This window comes from Pollachius pollachius (genome assembly GCF_949987615.1).
Source record: "Pollachius pollachius genome assembly, chromosome: 3".
Classification (NCBI taxonomy): domain Eukaryota; kingdom Metazoa; phylum Chordata; class Actinopteri; order Gadiformes; family Gadidae; genus Pollachius; species Pollachius pollachius.
Genome location: NC_136936.1, coordinates 43,138,054 through 43,155,086, shown reverse-complemented (window position 1 = coordinate 43,155,086; position 17,033 = coordinate 43,138,054). Strand labels below are relative to the sequence as shown.

Genomic DNA, 17,033 nt, shown 5'->3' with positions numbered 1-17,033 from the left:
GTTGCCGTGGTTGAGGGGTGTATTTTCTTTGTTTTCCCCCCCCTGCCAACTAAATTGCGGGGTCCATTCAGGAGAGCACCTGAGCATCATGCATTATTAATGCGCAAGTTCTAAGCCATTAAGTCACGAGTCTTTTCTCTCCGAGTAAAATAATTAAAAGTAGTTGTGCCGCTTTGATTGCCCTTTTTCAGAAAAAAAGACAGAGCAAGGCGCTGTCTCTGCTCGGCAAATCCTTCCAAATCCACACGGAGGTCTACATCTAATGATGAGCCTTACATGCAAATGAGATCCCACACTCCCCCCAACCCGTCTCCCCGTTCGCTCTCCTTCCCGCCCCCGTGCTGCGGATCGCCTCCGTCGGCACTTTGAAAAATGATAGCCGTCTAGCGAGATCAATATAGCCGGCGACGGCCCAAACACATTCCGCTGGGGGTTGCTAGGACACAAATGATGAAGCCGTACTGTACACCTAATTGAATACAGAGGAGAAATTGACGGCGTGGCCCTTCACATGCCTAATGTATTCCTCCTTAGTGCCGCGCACCTTTTTAAATATGCACAGGCCTGATAAGGCTGGCCTGGACGGGCTGGCGCTAATGCGTTTTTCTTTCGTTCCCTTTTTTCCTTTCGAAGTCAACCAGGGTGTGAAAGTGCTTATTGACCTTTCGTAAGGAGTCTGCAAATAGGAACTCCTTATAGCGCGCCACAAATCCCCCCGCCCCCCCTCCCCAGAGTTAATTTGACTACCTGCGGGCTCACAAACCGGAACGACAAGGTGTTTTTTTTTTCTAGGTCAGCGGGACGTCATCTTGAGGAGCAGAGGCCTCGGACTGGAAGTAATGTTTTTATTACGGAGGAGGTTAACACAAACCCAGCCCCCCCCCCTCTCGATTGCAAACGCGCTCCTTTTGCGCACGGGAGGCGTAGATTAGAGCGTCTCCGAGCCTGGGGAGGTTTGATGTGAGTGCCCGTGTGCTGGCGCTGGCGCCGGCGGAGCACATTCTTGTGGATTTTCGGCAGCGTCTGCCGTTGATCCCTCGCCTCGCCGCTAACGGGAACAAGGAAAGGAGCCCGGCAGAATGCTAATGGTACACCGGCGCACGGATAAATGGGCGTTAATTACTTCCTGTCAAGCACACTCCTATTCTTTCGCCGCCGCCGCGACAGAAAGATATCTTTTCAAAAGCGTGTGCTCACTATCCGCCTGTAGCTCCTTGTGAACATTTTCGCGGATTTCACGCATGAATGGATTCATGAAATATCGGCACAGGAAATTCGTAAGAGGACTAGGCGTATTATTTTTCATTAGCAATTCAGATAATAAACCCCCAGTAAGACGGGGGAGGGAGGAATTATATTAAATGTTGACAAAAAATGACTTTAACAAGTCTTAAGCTGGATCTTTTGTGGTTCTCGCACCCAATGTGCCTCAACTGTATTGTCCCTCGTATTCCAGGCTTAGGCAAACGTAAATATTAACTTTGAAGGCTCCCGCAGAAGTGCGGCGTTGGCCCGTTGGGCTCTGAACCGCTTCAGGGAAACACTAGCGAAGGCGGGCACGGCTAATGCGAATCCCAATTGCCGAACTATTATAGCAAAGACGACTTTGCAGATGTAAAGCAGTACATTTGATGCCTCGATGGCCCTGGCTTCATTTGGTTACACTGGATGATGATTGCGTTAGATTCGGTACATAATTGGCAATGATGCGTTGTTTGTTTTTCCTGTTCAATACACTTTTTGTTTTTGAGATCCTGGTATTTACAAGTATTACCACGTTAGGATAAACCTAGCTCAAAGTTGATTATATATATCAGAGTTTAAAAAGAACCGTGATTTGATTTTAGGAAGTTGATCAAATCTACCCATAGACTCAGGCACACGGATGCATTAGGAAGCCCAGTCCTGTAGCCAAGCCCATCGGTTAATAGATTCCAACGCACTCACAGGATGGACGCCAAGTCCGAATTTTGATGTTCAATCGAGCCAGCCCCGGGTCCCTATTTATTCATATATGCAGCCTTTAACCAAAGGCGGATTCATTTTTCCACTTTAAGCCATTGTCTCCCCCCCACCCCCCTTTTCCTCTTTTCAGGCCAGCCCTTTGTCAACCCAGACGGCACGGCGGTGGTGTACAACCCTGGCCTGGCCTCCCAGCAGGGACGGAGTCAGCATTCCCACCCCCCTCTGTCTGCGCCTCCACCCCCCTCCGCCCAGCCCGGCCCCCACCAGCACCAACCGGCCAACCACCTCCTCTCCCAGGTCCGCCCCCCATCCACCGTCCTGGTTCTCCACCAATCCTGCCACGCACACCCACCCAATCACCTCCTGGATGGCCAACATGTTGCACAGCACTGCACATAATTAATTTGTAACCAGAAATAGAAACTACTGTGCACACTTGCACTTACTTACATGTACAATTACACAAGCGCACACACACACACACACTCACACACACGTTCATCCCTTCACCACCTCCACGGTGTTGCTCCTTGTTATTTGAAACCCCCTCAACTTAACTTTATCTGTTGTTCTATTTATTTTTCCATTTAGCTTTGGGGGGGTAAGGGTTGGGCTTCATTAAAGTTAATGGCAGGACTGGGAATGGAGTCGACCCCTCTGTTTGCCACACAACCTACGGGGGCAGAACAGAAGGGCAGCTCTTTCGGAGGGGGGAAGCGAATCCCTTGTGATTACTTGGGAGACAAGTGCGCCATCGAGTTGAGAGGGACCCGGGCTGATTAGGTTCATGCAGATTAGAGAGATTTTACACAAGCCAACGAGGATTTTCATTATTCCTGATTGAAAAATGTTTCCACTGACGAGGGACTTTTCTCTTCATTAACATTTCCTCGCAGACTACTTCCACTGTCTATTTCACATATTTGCTCTTTGCCCGTGCCTTTTATACTTCTTGTCTCTACCAATATCCCTTTCCTCTGCTTGCTCCACTAGGACATTTAGCTCTTCTTCTTTAAATGTTTAATTTACTGAGACATGATCCATATCCCGTCTATTACTAAATCACGCATTGCCTAGCCCCCCCCCCCTTCTTCCACTCTTGTCCTTGTCTAAAAATAAAATTCTCCTCTCTCTCTTCGTGTGTGTGTTCTGCGTGCGTGCGTGTGTGTGTGTGTGTGTGAGTTTTCTGCGTGTGTGTGTGTGTGTGTGTGTGTGTGTGTGTGTGTGTGTGTGTTTTCTGCGTGTGTGTGTGTGTGTGTGTGTGTTTTCTGCGTGTGTGTGTGTGTGTGTTTTCTGCGTGTGTGTGTGTGTTCTCAGCCGGTCCGGTCCTTCCAGCCCTCCACTCAGCCTGTCCAGTACTCGACCGTCTCTTACACACCGCAGCTCCTCTCCGTCTCCCCTAACCAACCATACACTGTGGTACCTGCCTCTCTTCTCTCTTCTTCCCCCCCCCCCCACACACTTCTGGTCCCTCCTTGTCTCTGTCTCCCTGTGGTCGTGTGTCCCTCCCTCGGTGTTGATCGCCATCTCACAGGGTCCTTCGGTGGTCATCGTCCAAAACCAAACTGGTTTTTGGGAGGGCAGGGGGAATATTCAAAGAGATGCCAAAAGAGGGATGCTTGAATATTTATAATCATGGTCAAACACACCATAATATCATTCATGGTCTAATGTGTGAGTTAGGTTCTCTAGTGTTTGGTATTCTTTTTTGTCAGACTAAAGATTAGAGCAGTAACTGAGTATTTAGTCCCGCCAGACTGCATAACGGCATCTCTGGTGATGCACTATGGGTGGACACGACGCTAATGGAGGAAGATATCCAGTTCTTTAACCGTATTCCCCCTGTCCCATTAAGCGCGCGCCTCACGTCTCTGTCGGCGTCGGTTGTCATTCATGAAGCGTGATCAATGCGTTCTCATCGTGTCTGAAGACGTATCAAGAGGCTGTCTTTGTTTGTACCGAGTGTGTATCCCGCGGTGCCCGGGCCCAAGAGGAGGCTCGCTTCCCAGGCACTGCTCCCCGCCAACTGGGATCGGGCTGTATAATTTGACATGGATTATGATGGATGACTCGTAACTGGAAAACCAGGGGCGGTAGGCAGGGTGTTCTCTCTGGCAAAAACAAACACGAGAAATTGATGTGTTGGGTGTCTGTCAGCCGGATCATTAAATCCATTATATGACATCAGTATCAATTTTGGAAACGCGATGAAATTTAGTTTGAGACAGATTTGATTTAGATTTTTTTTTTTTTTTAAGATGGCGTTTTTAAATTCACCCTCGTCTCATCTACCTAGTTTGCATTTTATGCGGCTTCTTAAAAGCAGATGAAGAGTGGAGCGTCGACGTTGGCATGGTCGAGCTGAGCTGTCGATACATGAGTAATGGCGTCATTATGAATGGGCTGGGCTGCCCTTTACCCGCCTGATGACAGCATGCCGTACCGCCGACCTGCCGTCCCAGTGAATATCCCCTTGAACCGCTGATGAGGGTTTTAAATTTGTAGAAGGCACTTATGAATAATTAATCCGGCGGCAGATGTTAAATTGAATATTTCTCTGAATAGAATCGCTGATATTCCCAAAACAGCCCATCGCCCTACCCCGGTGACAAACGTAAACCGCGTTGTAAAAATCCCCCCCCCCCCCCCCCCCATATCCCGTCAGAGGGGAATCATTAATTCAAATCGTTCATTTGTTGCAACGACGCCAGCATGTCATTGGGTCCTTTCTGACATGCGCGCGTGTTGTTCCTCTGCCCTCTCTCTCCGGGGCCCCGCAGCAAGACAACCTGGGGCCCCAGTTCAGCCACATGGGACTGGGGCGCCAGCCGTCGAGCGAGAGCCGGGAGGCGCACACTGCCATGTACCCCACCTCTGTGGTGCTCCAGGCCACACCCCCGCAGCAGCAGCAGACGCCGGCAGGCTACATGGTGGCCCCGCCCCCAGGACAGTCTGTGGCGGGCCCCCCCTACTCCAACGCCGCCCCCCAAGCCGTCAACCAGCCCTCCATGCAGCAGCAGCAGCAGCAGCAAGCGTACATGCAACAACCCATGCAGCAGGTAGGCACGTCGCCGTCGCCGTCCCCCCCCCCCCCCCCCCATAACCATGACGACCTGACAACAGCATAACCACCAGCCGTCCTCCGTGTCGTGTTTTGCTTTTTTCTGTCGTTTGTTCTGTTGTCTGCCGTTGCTCTTCAGCGGAACACCGTGATTTCCGTACGTGTCCCGTGAAATGTCCTGCGGTTAAGGGGTGCTGGCCGCTTGTTTTGTTTCCTTAAATCCGCGTCAAAGGGAGTATTGAGCAGTTAACACAAAAGCCCTAATCTGCTGCACATCTGAAATGCTTGTTGCGACACTAAATCGGGTCTCTCTATTTCACGAACCATTGGTTCAATAAAATGAGTAATTGGCAATCTTACCTATGAAAACTTAATGCGGGGGTACCTGCGTTAGAATAATAGACCAGATTAAGTAACGCACCATCTTTTTTGCTTGTCGTTGAGTTGGCGACCCACGGATCTTAAAAAAGTGCTTATTGTATTCCCCTCCCTAATTGGCTAAATAACGAAACGCAAAAGCGAGGAGACCTTATCACCACCACGCACTCTTTTACCACAGAGAAAGGGGGGGGGGGGGGGGGGGGGGGGGGGGCGTGTCTAGCGGGGCTCTGCTGACATCGGCGCGTCCCATGTAGGCTTTGACCGGTGCCCCTGCTCACACCTCCGTCCTTATCTCCTCAGATGCCGGCCTGCTACTGTGCGCCTGGACAGTACCCTCTTTCCAGCCAGCAGTACCGGCCGGTGGGCACGGTCCAGTACAGCGGCCCCCACAGCCAGACCATCAACCCCTCCCAGCAGACAGGTAATTACCCCGGGGGGAAGTAATCTGAGAAACCCAGACTCCCCTCGGCTGCCCCCCCCCCCCCCCCCCCCACTGTCTTTAAATGGCTGTTTAATTTTTTTCCTTGGCGGGGAGCTATTTGTCTATATCCCTGACCTTGTGTGCCAAATTAGCTTTTTCCTCGGTTAACGTCGTCCGCAGCCCTTATTTTTCCTCCCGTTATTGTTTATTGTTGTTTGTTTTGTTCTCTACTCCCTCCCCGCCGTCCTCTCCCTGTGAGGTGTTTACGTTGTGTTGTTGTTGTCTGATCTTCTTTGTTTGTTTGTTTGGGAGGCTCTCATCAGCCCCGTGTTTGCTCCGGTTATCTGTCCCCGTGGCAGCCCCACAATGGGCCCCTCTCAGGCACTGCGGCGAGGGCCCCAGCCTTCCCCCCCCCCCCCCCCCCGGCGGGGGCAGAGAAGTGGTGCACAGGGCTAATTACACCGGCGCCGCACTAGCTTTTCTTCCCGTGCCATTATCTTGCCTCCTTGCCTGACACGAGGGGCGTTGTTTCCTCCCTGCCTGGCGCTGTTCTTTACCCTGGGAGGATGGATATGCGGTTAAGGGGGGGGGGGGTGTACGGGGACGAGGGTATTTTCGGTGCTTTTTATTTGGGAGAAACGAGATGCGAGGTGTGGTGGTCTTTTGTCTTTCCGAAGCTGCCCTGTGAGTGTTTTCAGGTGGTCCACGCGGGGTGCTGGTTCTGCCGGTGTCGGGGTGTTGAGAGTCTGGGGACGGGGCCGGGGCGCTGTCTGAGAGGCCCTATGATTCTCACAGTGAACCGGTCTCTTTTCCTGCCCCTCCTTCCTCCTCCTCCTCCTCTCCTCTTCTTCTCCTGGACGGCAGAAGATCGCTGAGCGCTCTCCCGTCTCGCCGAAACTGTTTTGCGTAATTTCAATTTTTAAGCGTCTCCCGTCAGTTAAATGATTTTTGTGTGCACACGCGTTTGCTCTAATTTCCAGTCTCTTGGCGTTATGATGCATGGTTGTAATAAAGGAGTCGCTCACCCTTGCCTAAACATCCTGATTTACTAATGGATCTTCACGGGTTTGAGTACAGGATTTGTCTTTTTGTGGCTAGGCTTCTCACCGAGAGAAGGATCAACGAGCAGGACGTTGTGTGGCTTTGAAGAAGAGTGCCATGCATGGGTTTTGTGTTGATGGACACTAATAATATGATAGGGGCTGGGGTGGTAGAGATGACCGTCTGATGCTGTTTTCAGCTGGGACATGCACAACGGCGGGCTTCTTGAAACCCTCTTTGAGCACCTGTTCAGATGGGTTGTGAACTGATGGATACAATTGTCAAGTGGCTCTGACCATGGTTGGATTTCTTTTTTGTCTCACCGCTCGATAACCCGCTGAGAGAATGTTTAATTCTATATAGGATTTGTGCTGGGTCCCTAAATGAAAGCGAGACAACGGGCCCTAAAAATAGCCTCGGCCGGCCTCCTCTGCGCCCTGCAGGGGCGTCCCGGTCCCTTTGTCCCACTTCCCGTCTCATCTCGGCTGAATTGATTGCCGTCGCTCTCACCCAAAGCTGGGAGAAAATTGAAAATTGCCCACAAACCCCCAGCCTCCACATGGCTGCTATCTGCTTGATTTTATTATTGTTCTTATTTATTTATTTTCCCTTGTCTGTGCTGTTTTCCATCTGCAGTGGAGGGAGAGATATTATTTCATGTGTTTGTGTACGTATTGAATTTTTCCCCTCGCCGGTAGCACTTCTGTCGGTGCATACGCTGCCCGCTGCCTTTGACACTGATACGTTGGCAATAGAAAGATGAAAAGCAAGAAAACCTGTCGAACCCAACCGGTCCAAGGATCTTTATAATGTGATTTCATGTTATTGGTTTTCTCGTGTACCATTTTTTTTTTTCAATGTATTTCAATGTTTTGTTCTGTTGAAAGAATAATACTTTGATGGTTGACTGCGTTCATAAAAACCCTATCGTCGCTGGCTCCCTATATTGCGCTCGGCAGTCCCAATCTGTCTGCTTGTTTAAACGTTGTGCTGAAGCGTCTCCCTTGCCCGTTCCCTTCCAGGTTACCAAACTGTGATGCCAAGCCAAGCGCAGAGCTACCCACAGAGTATGATGACTGTACAACAGCCACAGGGTCAAAACATGGTCAGCGGCCAGCACAGCAATATGGGAAATCAGATGCAAAGCATGATGGTCCAGTTTCCCATGCAGTCTTATCAGGTGCGTGTTCCCTTACAAACGAGAAGGGGTTTTGTGTGCTTTTTTCCCCCTGTTGTTCCCGTCCTTAAAAGGAAACGATCAACAAGATATGCTGCTCGAGCCTGATTAGTTTGACCTCATTTGAATCCAGCACGGTCTTGGGAATTCCGGAATGCTTTTGATTTTCCTCATTAAAAATAAAAGCACTCCTACAGTTAGCTTGTTGTAACTTTCCGTCTGTTAAAATACGTGTAAGGCAAAACCTATCCCCAGGCTATAACTGTGTGTGTGTGTGTGTGTGTGTATGTGGCAGGTGTCCATGCCCCAGGGGTCCCAGGCTGTGCCCCAGCAGTCCTACCAGCAGCCCATCCTCATCCCCGGCCAGTCCAACCAGGGCCCCATGCCTGGCTCAGGTGTCCAGGTGTTCTACAGTGTTTTAACGCCCAGCCAACAGAACTCAATGGGGTACGCCGCCGCCGCCGCCCTTAAGACGCTAGAGACTGGGTTGTGACCAACTGAGCTCCCCCGCACAGGCTGGGCTGACCGTAGCTTGTACCGACAGCCTTCACGGACAGACTGAGCTCCCTCCCACACAACGCCGCCGCGATTATAAGCAACTCAATCGGTGATGTTCTATCAAATCCGCGGAACAACCGAACCCATGGTTCGCCGTAGCCTCAAATAACTCTTGCTTTGCTTCCTTGTCTACGTGAAGCTATTTAATATCGCCGCTTGTCCAGTCAAACAGAAAACAGGCCGATTTCAGAACAGGCTGCTACGTAAAATATTTAAACCGACCATAATATGGCTTAACGATGAATGAAAATAGTGAAGCACTCACTTCTGCTGTAGGTTCAGATATAGGCGTGGCACAAGATAATGGGCGGGCTTCTAACATTTTGGTGCGCGGCGAGCACATTGGTGAGCTCGGGGTGCCCATCCCGCGCAGGTAGCGCGCTCTGTCAGAACGCCACCGCTTATTCACCGCGCCCGTTTGTTCATTCCGTCATCACCGAGCAGCGTTTTGAGGCGCCGCAGCTCCACTGCATCCAGCGCCATCTGCTACACTCCCCTCCCTCCCTTTTTAGTAGGCCACGCTCTGGATGATTAATAAGAGCAGATATCCAGTGGGTCTTAATATAACCGCCGCGGTCCCGTGTGGCGAGCGGCGCTCTCTGCCCGCCATCCTTCACGGCCGGCCCCGCTGCGCCGACGCGCGGCTATTCCTCAAGGCGCCAGCGCCACGGCGCCTGTCTCCGGCAGCTGCCCGCGTGCCTTTGGGCTGACGCATCACCGTTCACCCGGCTCCCGGTGTCCTTATTAGATCAGCGCCCGGGAGCCTCGCCAGAGCCGCCCATCTGAGGAGCGGCACAGCCGCAATTTGGTTACCAGGGGGGAGGGATGTGTTATGATAAATGCCCATGGCCGTTGATTTGTTTTGATTTTAGTTGAAAATTGGATCTGAACCCCCCCCCCCCCCCCCCCCCACTCACTCCACCGCCACCCAGAGATTGGCCCCACCGGCACCTGACAGGGATATTTATCGTGGTTCTCGTGCGGTGGGATGCCATGGATCGCCTGTGTATCCCCCCCTTCCGCTCGGCTAATTAAGCCTGTTTTTATCCCGCTTTATAAGAAGGAGGAAAACAACGTTCCAGTCAAGCTGCTCATGCGTCTCTCTCGCTCTCTCTCTCTCTCTCTCGCTCTCCCTCAGCTCCTCCGTGGGGTTCCTGCCCCCTCCCGGCTCGGAGCAGTTGCAGTTCCCGCGGGCCTCGTCGCCCTGCGGCCCCCAGCAGCACCTCCCCCAGCAGTGCTCAGGTACCTGCCAGCCCCCGCGCGGCCGCTTCCCCGGCCGACGGGCGCGCCCTCTCTCCGACTGGTTCGATGGCAGCCCCGGGTGTGGTCTGGAGTTTTATCGGGTCCATCGTTATAAAATATGCTACGCCTAAAGAACAGCAGATTATAGAATAAAGGTTGCTGATTGGATTATGCACGTGGGTATTTTTTATCGTTTTACTCGTCCAATTGAGATGACCTTGAGCAAATGTCCAATATAAGCCGAGCTAGGTCGATCGGTGGTGGTCAATACTTTTTACAAGTACCAACATGATGGTAAATGCGTGTGGCTTTTGAATTGAACTGGTTTCCACAGGAGGAAATGCAGGAAGTCATCCGTCTTTTCTTCTCCCTCCTTTAATTGTTTTTATTTTTTTTTTTATTTGGAACGTCTGCATATGTTGTGACCAGATGCAAAGGATGGCACAGACTAGCAGCACAACTGATGAATCCAACATCTACCAAAAGTGCACTGATTATTTTACAGGGAAAAGTGTGTGTGTGTGTGTGTGTGTGTGTGTGTGTGTGTGTGTGTGTGTGTGTGTGTGTGTGTGTGTGTGTGTGTGTGTGTGTGTGTGTGTGTGTGTGTGTGTGTGTGTGTGTGTGTGTGGGCTCTTTGGCTTTGCCACAGTTGATGCCCTCTGCTCCCCTTATTAAGCACCGGCAGTGTCCGCGATGCTCTCCTCTCCAAAGCAGAAGATCCTCTCCTCCAGCCCTGGAAATTAGATTTCACGAGACAAAAGGAGAGCCTGTCATCAAGAGAAATTACCTCCCACCGAGATTCCCCGGCAAATCAAAATGGATTGATTCCATTCAAAGCTGAAGGGAGAAGGGGGCGAGCTAGATTCCCATCTCCAAAGCCAAGCCCAATAATACAAGGTGCAAACAAAAGGAAGGTAGTGATGTAGACGTCTCGGCGACTGTGATCAGCGCTCCTTCTTCTGCTGCTTTGCCCCCCCCCCTCAAACCCATTCCGGCTGTGGTCGTGTGTGCGTCAAAGAGGCCTTCAAGGTGCTAATTGAAATTACACTCTCCAGCCCTAACGATCTAATTATTGAACAGATATGGGGTGGTAATTAAAAAGTCATTCCTCGGCAGCTTTCTGCCCGGCCAGGTCCTTATTGAAGGGAACCGCCGGATCTCTGAATTCTAATTTGCTGCTTTTATGCCCCCCCCTCTCCTTCTTCGGGAGCTAATTATACCATGGAGGCAAATGTTCCTTGGCATGCCAAAATTGGATTGCTCTACCCAAGCAGGTGGTCAGAATGTTTTTAATTCTGTGCAGGGATTATCCAGCGGCAGAGTGGGTTTCAAGGCGAACTCCGCTTTTGAATGTTCACTAACGTTCGCTAACATTTAGATTCTCCCCGGCCGTCCACCGTTTAGAGCTCCGTGTTGTCACTCACTCTCTGCCAACTCGGCATCGAATCATGCTTGATTGAAACAAAAGCGTAGTTAATTACTCCACTTTTTGGGGGATTTTCCTTGACTTCCCAGATGATTACTTGACTTGTCTTGGCTCCCGTTTTGTTCACGTTTCACTAATTTGAGTCGTCGTTAATTCGACTCTGAACATAAAAGCTGTCTTTCCGAACGGTCGTCCCATTATTCACACCGGGAACAGCGCAGACGTGTTGGGAATAACAGCTCGGGGGAGCTGCGCTGTCGACACCTTCCGAAAATATGAAAAAACATAAAATGGTAAAAAGCTCTTTTAGCCCGCTGTTGAAATGGAAGTCGGGTTTAAGTTCTCTGATGTGATATGTGGTATTTACGCCACGGCTGCCCTTGAAACACAGACAGTGTCTGGAGAGGACGCCACCGCCTGCCTCGACAAATAGACGCTTAAAAGGCAGCAGTATAATAACGGGCTCGTACCCTGCCACTGAATGCAATAGCCAGGGACCTGACGTCGCAGGTTTGCTGGGGACCGGCTTACGACCTTCAGGCGAAAGTTTCAAGGCTGTTTTTGGTCTGGTGCCGATCAACATGCTTATCTTTGCGATAAGACGGTGTGCGTTGCTGTAAGCGGCTCATAGTACATCTCTTCCTCAAATTATTTGGAGATTCAGGCACACCGGCACGTTTTAGTCCTCGTTCCTCATTAAACGTGCACGTCACAAATGGACCAATTAAATGTTCCAGCGTTGGAATCGTCTCTTACATTTGAATATTCGCTGCGAGGTGGTCACCCCTCTCCCCAGTCATTCACATTTCCAACGCGTGCACATCGAAGCGCTATCGCTCCACCCACCGATCTGGCGGCCGCTAACCACCTAATGTGCCCCCGCCGACAGGAGTCCCCCCTCCCCCGGGCGGCGGCATGGTGATGATGCAGCTGACTCTCCCCCACGGCCAGCTGCCCCGCCCCAACTCCCCGCCCCAGTGGAAGCACCACAAGTACTACAGTCTGGACCACCAGAGGCCGCCCAAGTCCGCAGAGCTTTCGTCCCTCGACACCTCACAGGTGAGCCGGCCACCTGCCCTGGTTTGACCCGCACATTGTCGTGCGCAGGTGCAGCCGATGGGTGAGAAGGGGCCACAAACGCGCACACATTTATTGCTCTTCATAGCAACAATTTGATGGATGCTTTTAGTTTTGAAGTTAATGATGATGATGATGATGATGATGATGACAGTACATTTTATTTTAAAAGCGCCTTCCAAGGCACCCAAGGACACTGTACAAATGAAGTGCATATACCCAATAGAATACATTCATGTGGAGAATTCAAAGACCTCACCCAACCAGCTGACCCGAGTGTTGAATTTGAACCCCAGAGCAGTCCCCAACTGGGCAGCCCCGCCACCTCGCCCGCCCAGTCGCCCACGCCCACCCACCTGACCAATGTGAAGAGCCTCCGTCCTGGTCTGTCCTCCGCCCCGCTTATGCCACAGTTCTCCCGACCCTTCCTGCCCGGCCACGGTAAGACCCGTCCACAGGGCCTGTGCCTTTGTAGGAGTGGGGTAACCTTTGTCCCCCCCCCCCAGTTAAAGCACGTGTGTGTCCGCACCGTTGGCAGCTGAATGTGTCGGTCTTGGTCTTAGGTGACACGCGGTACCCGCTGCTCGGGCAGCCCCTCCAGTACAACCCACAGATCCGTCCCCCTCTTCTCCACGCGCCCCCGATGATGCCCGGCCACCAGGTGAGCGAACCCAAAGCAGCTGGTTGACTTGCTCTGTCACCCCTCCGAAACGCCCTGCTTCAGATTCTGTTTGGTCCAAATCCTTGCCGTAGCTCGCGTCCAAATGGGCTGAAAGGAGGAGTGGCGCAGGCCAATGACTGCGCTGTTCCCGTGTGTGACTCCGCCCCTTCCTCCCCCTGCCAGGTACCAATGGGAATGAGACATGGCGGTGGGCGCGGGAGGAAGCCGCCAAGGAAAGCTCTGTCCACCGATCTCAGTGTAAGCAAATCCCGTCTCGTGAATTCAAAATGATAATCAAAAGTCTAGAAGAGGTTATGACGGGTTCATGCTACATTGCATTAATATCGTCCTGAAATAATCGATCAATCCTGTTTTTCGGGGAGTAATGATCAAATCCCAATCACCATCATCCGTAAAGCTCACCTTGTTATCCGGTGTCCCTCAGACGCACCGATGATGGACGATAATCGATGACAAACGGAAACTAAGCATTGAAAAAAGGCGGCTCCGTTTTCTGTGTGGCCCTGATGAATGTGGCCCTCTTCTCTCGTCTCCTCCAGTGAGCCGGCGCGTCCTGGAGGTGACCGAGCTGCCGCAGACACCAGGTGGGTGCCGGAGTGAGGGTGACCCCCAGGACCCCCTAGGCCCCACGCCACCACCACCACCACCACCACCACCACCACCACCACCACCACCACCACCACCACCACCAGGAATGTCGGCAAAGGGGCCAGTGGTGACCAACATAAATCCACCCCTCACGTCTCCCGCAAGTCCCCCGCACTCAGACTCGCTACGAGCAGGGCTCCTGGCCCAGCTGTCGTCGGTCCGGGGTGGACCGGCCCCCAAACATAGGGGGGCGCTGTGGTGGTGGTGGTGGTGGTTGTTGTTGTTGTTGTTGCAGCGGAACGGCAGCGACCATCAACAGACCTCTGGCTTTAAAAACAAACAAGCAAACAAACCTTTTTAAGGACAGTCGCGCCCCCTCCCCCTCCCACCACCCCTCGGCCAGTGTCGCGCCCCCACCGGTAGCCTGGCTCCGCGGTGGCCCTCCCAGCATCCCTTTCGCTCCTCGTTGGTTTGTCGTAGGACGGGTTTGTTTTTACACTTGATTTGTAGACTCTTTTTTGGGGAATGTTTTGTCTTTGTAGATCTGCGCAAAAATCGGTGGACATGAAAAACGCAGCTGAAAATGCACCAATATTCTGTTCCCCGTGCCCCTGCCTCAGCCCCCCAAAAACCCCAAAACATGACGTTAATATATTTCTAATTGAAATCGCTTTCTGCCCTTGTCGAAGAAAGTAATCGAACATATCAAAAGGTCTGGTTTTATTTCCCCCTCTCCTTTGTTTTTCCTTTTTAAAAATTGTTGTTTTTTTTTTGTTTTTGTTGCTTTATAAAATTATATTTTTGAATTTGAGCTGATGCTCGGTTCAATGGCGGTGCCTGTGAAACGCCCGTCCTGTTCTGGAGTGTCTCTGCTGCCTCTTACACTCTGCTCTCGCTCTCTCTCTAAGCTAAGCTCCACCAAAGCCTTCCCATCTCCCCGAGCCCAAACCCACAGGTGTGTGTGGGGAAGGGGGCAGGGTATCCAAGTATGACCCTCACTCATACATCACAATAACGCCCAGACTCTTGTGGTCAGAACAACGCCACACACACACACACACACACACACACACACACACACACCCCCTCTGCTACACAATGGGTCTACTGTCGTGCCTTCTTTCCCGAGTCTACTGCTTTACTCTCCACATAGACACACACGCAAAGGAAGACACCTGTCTGTGTATGTAAAAGACCCGTTTATTGTAAATAATTTATATAGTAGCTGAAGAATCCAATCACAGGCAACATTATACGTGTTGGTCACAGGCACAGGTGAGAATGACGATGGCTTCTTGGTTTTCTTCCTTGCCCTGGTTTTTAATTTAATTAAACAAAGTTCAACACATAGGGAAAGAAAACACTCCACCACCCAGTTTTATCTTGGCAAACCTCCGCTTTCAAAACTTTCCCATCCACCTATCTCGTCTTTCCCCGGTACAAGGCCAATAGTGTCAAATCTGTCATCAGAAGGTCTTGCATTCAACCTACTGGGTCACTGGAAAATAAAAACATTTGCACATTTATACAACAGAATATATATATATATCTATAGATATATTTATCTATAGCTATATATAGCTATAGATGTTTATAAATATAGATATCTCACTTTCTTTTGTTCATTTTGTTTCGCTCAAAGAAAATGTGTGGATTCTGAAAGGCTCTTCAATGCTGGTGCAAGTCATTTTTATTTCAGTTTGAAAACCAATAAATGTTTACACCAAATTATGTGTTTTTTCCCAGACCAGGAAGGCCTTTCCAAAAGTCTCTCGCGAGAGTTCCAGCTATATTTGTCAAAATCAAGTGCAAAGTTTTCTGTTTGATGTTTATCTGCGATTAAAATGTATTTTCATCAACACAACGAAATATTACCCGCTGAATGTCGGCAGATATGCCAAGTGCTTGGTTTTCTAAAGATGTGTGCATTCGTATGCCAATATGAGAGTATTGCCTAAATTAGTCGTTACAGTGCACAATTCATCTCAATTTCCGTTTTATGGGGTTATTTGGCTGCTACATTAACCTCCCACCAGCCTAATCTCGTGAAACGGCGAGGTGCCCTCAATGGTAATATTTTTGTCTCCAATAACGTCAAAGCAATTTGGCACAAGGAAAAAAATCCAGCCGCCCGTGGCCCTCGCGCGGAGCCCGGAGGAGCCGGCGCTAGGCAGAAAGTGGTGAAAACGGATCAAATGAGCCGCTCCCCTCGAGGCACGGGCTCGTGTCCGCCCGCGAAGCGAAGGCATTATTCCACCCAGAGCGGGAGATTATTAATGCGTAATTAGGGGAACATCTGGACGGTCACGCGACTACGCGTCAACCCGGTGCAATTGAGCGACGGCGAAATTCCTCTGGTAAATGACCCATGGGTTGTTTGGTTATGGTCATCCATTTAGACTGCCGCTTATTCTATTCTATTCTTCCCCTTCGTCCTATGCCACCGGACATCACATTAAGGCGTCTGTGCACCGTCTAGTCATTTTTAAAGCGGATATTTTAATATCGAATGTTTCCGTTGATTTAATGGAGATACGGACATATTTTGGGCTTCATCGGTAAGTAGCCCCTAACACAAGACCCAGTGCGTGTGGAGGGGACATCTCCAAGCACAATAAGGTAGACGCTGCATTTTTACAACAGCCGATAAATTGCAAGGTGCCCGCTAGATCCCAGAGCACTTTCCTAAGCAGGCCCCCTTCCCTTCTATCGCCACCCCGTGACCTGCAGGAGATCCAACGTCGTCGATCGTCTGAGGCTTTCCTAACTTCTATCTGCGCCCCCCTTCCCGATATTATAGACCATCGGTCTATAATATCGGCATGCTTGCGATCATTGCCGAGTTACACATGCAGACAGAAATATGCAGGCGAAATTGTACATGATGTTAGAACTGTATAAATGAAACCCACCTTGCTATGGTGCTCAACCACGGCCGTTAGACATGTTTAGGGCAGGCCAAAGGCATAGGGGTCGGAAACCCGCGGCTATTCAACCTCTCTGCAGTGGCTCCATGTAGCTTCGGGAAAAAATTGAAATGAATAACTATTTATTTTCAAAGGGAACACGTCATTTTGGAGATCAAGGTGATACTGTGACACAAAAATAGAAACAAAGGTTTATTTTGTCAACTAAAGTAAACGTCACATCCTAGGCCAACACATTTCATAAATGCAACAAACTATTGGTTATTTTATATGTAGTATAAATAAATATAAATCGTTAGATGCTGTGTTATCTTCATTTTAGGGGTCGAATACGTTTTCTGGCTCCAGATACATTTTATTTGGTGGAAGGGACCAGAAATGGCTCTTTTGATAGTGAAGGTTGCCGACCCCTTGCAAATAGGTGGTCGCCTAGGGCGCCACCTTTAGGTAGACGCTGGTCGTCCTCAAAGGGAAAATACAAATAAAA

General features: G+C 50.5%; 1 protein-coding gene across 3 annotated transcripts in view; it reads left to right on the top strand.

The window, feature by feature from the left end:
- Positions 1-15,468, top strand: part of LOC307072859 (R3H domain-containing protein 1-like) — a 49,573-nt gene extending 34,105 nt beyond the window's left edge. Inside the window, exons 13-24 of one of the 3 annotated variants that reach the window (XM_079732391.1) lie at positions 2,096-2,262; positions 3,283-3,384; positions 4,746-5,024; positions 5,708-5,828; positions 7,892-8,049; positions 8,342-8,493; positions 9,743-9,846; positions 12,162-12,331; positions 12,646-12,790; positions 12,913-13,010; positions 13,194-13,268; positions 13,571-15,468. In XM_079732391.1, coding sequence (XP_079588517.1) covers positions 2,096-2,262; positions 3,283-3,384; positions 4,746-5,024; positions 5,708-5,828; positions 7,892-8,049; positions 8,342-8,493; positions 9,743-9,846; positions 12,162-12,331; positions 12,646-12,790; positions 12,913-13,010; positions 13,194-13,268; positions 13,571-13,573 — 1,574 coding nt within the window. In that variant the 3' untranslated portion in view covers positions 13,574-15,468. Of the gene's footprint in view, positions 1-2,095; positions 2,263-3,282; positions 3,385-4,745; positions 5,025-5,707; positions 5,829-7,891; positions 8,050-8,341; positions 8,494-9,742; positions 9,847-12,161; positions 12,332-12,645; positions 12,791-12,912; positions 13,011-13,193; positions 13,269-13,570 lie in introns of those variants that run through there. The other 2 variants (XR_013811702.1, XM_079732392.1) reach the window with 2 other exon arrangements.
- Positions 15,469-17,033: the final 1,565 nt, after the last annotated feature.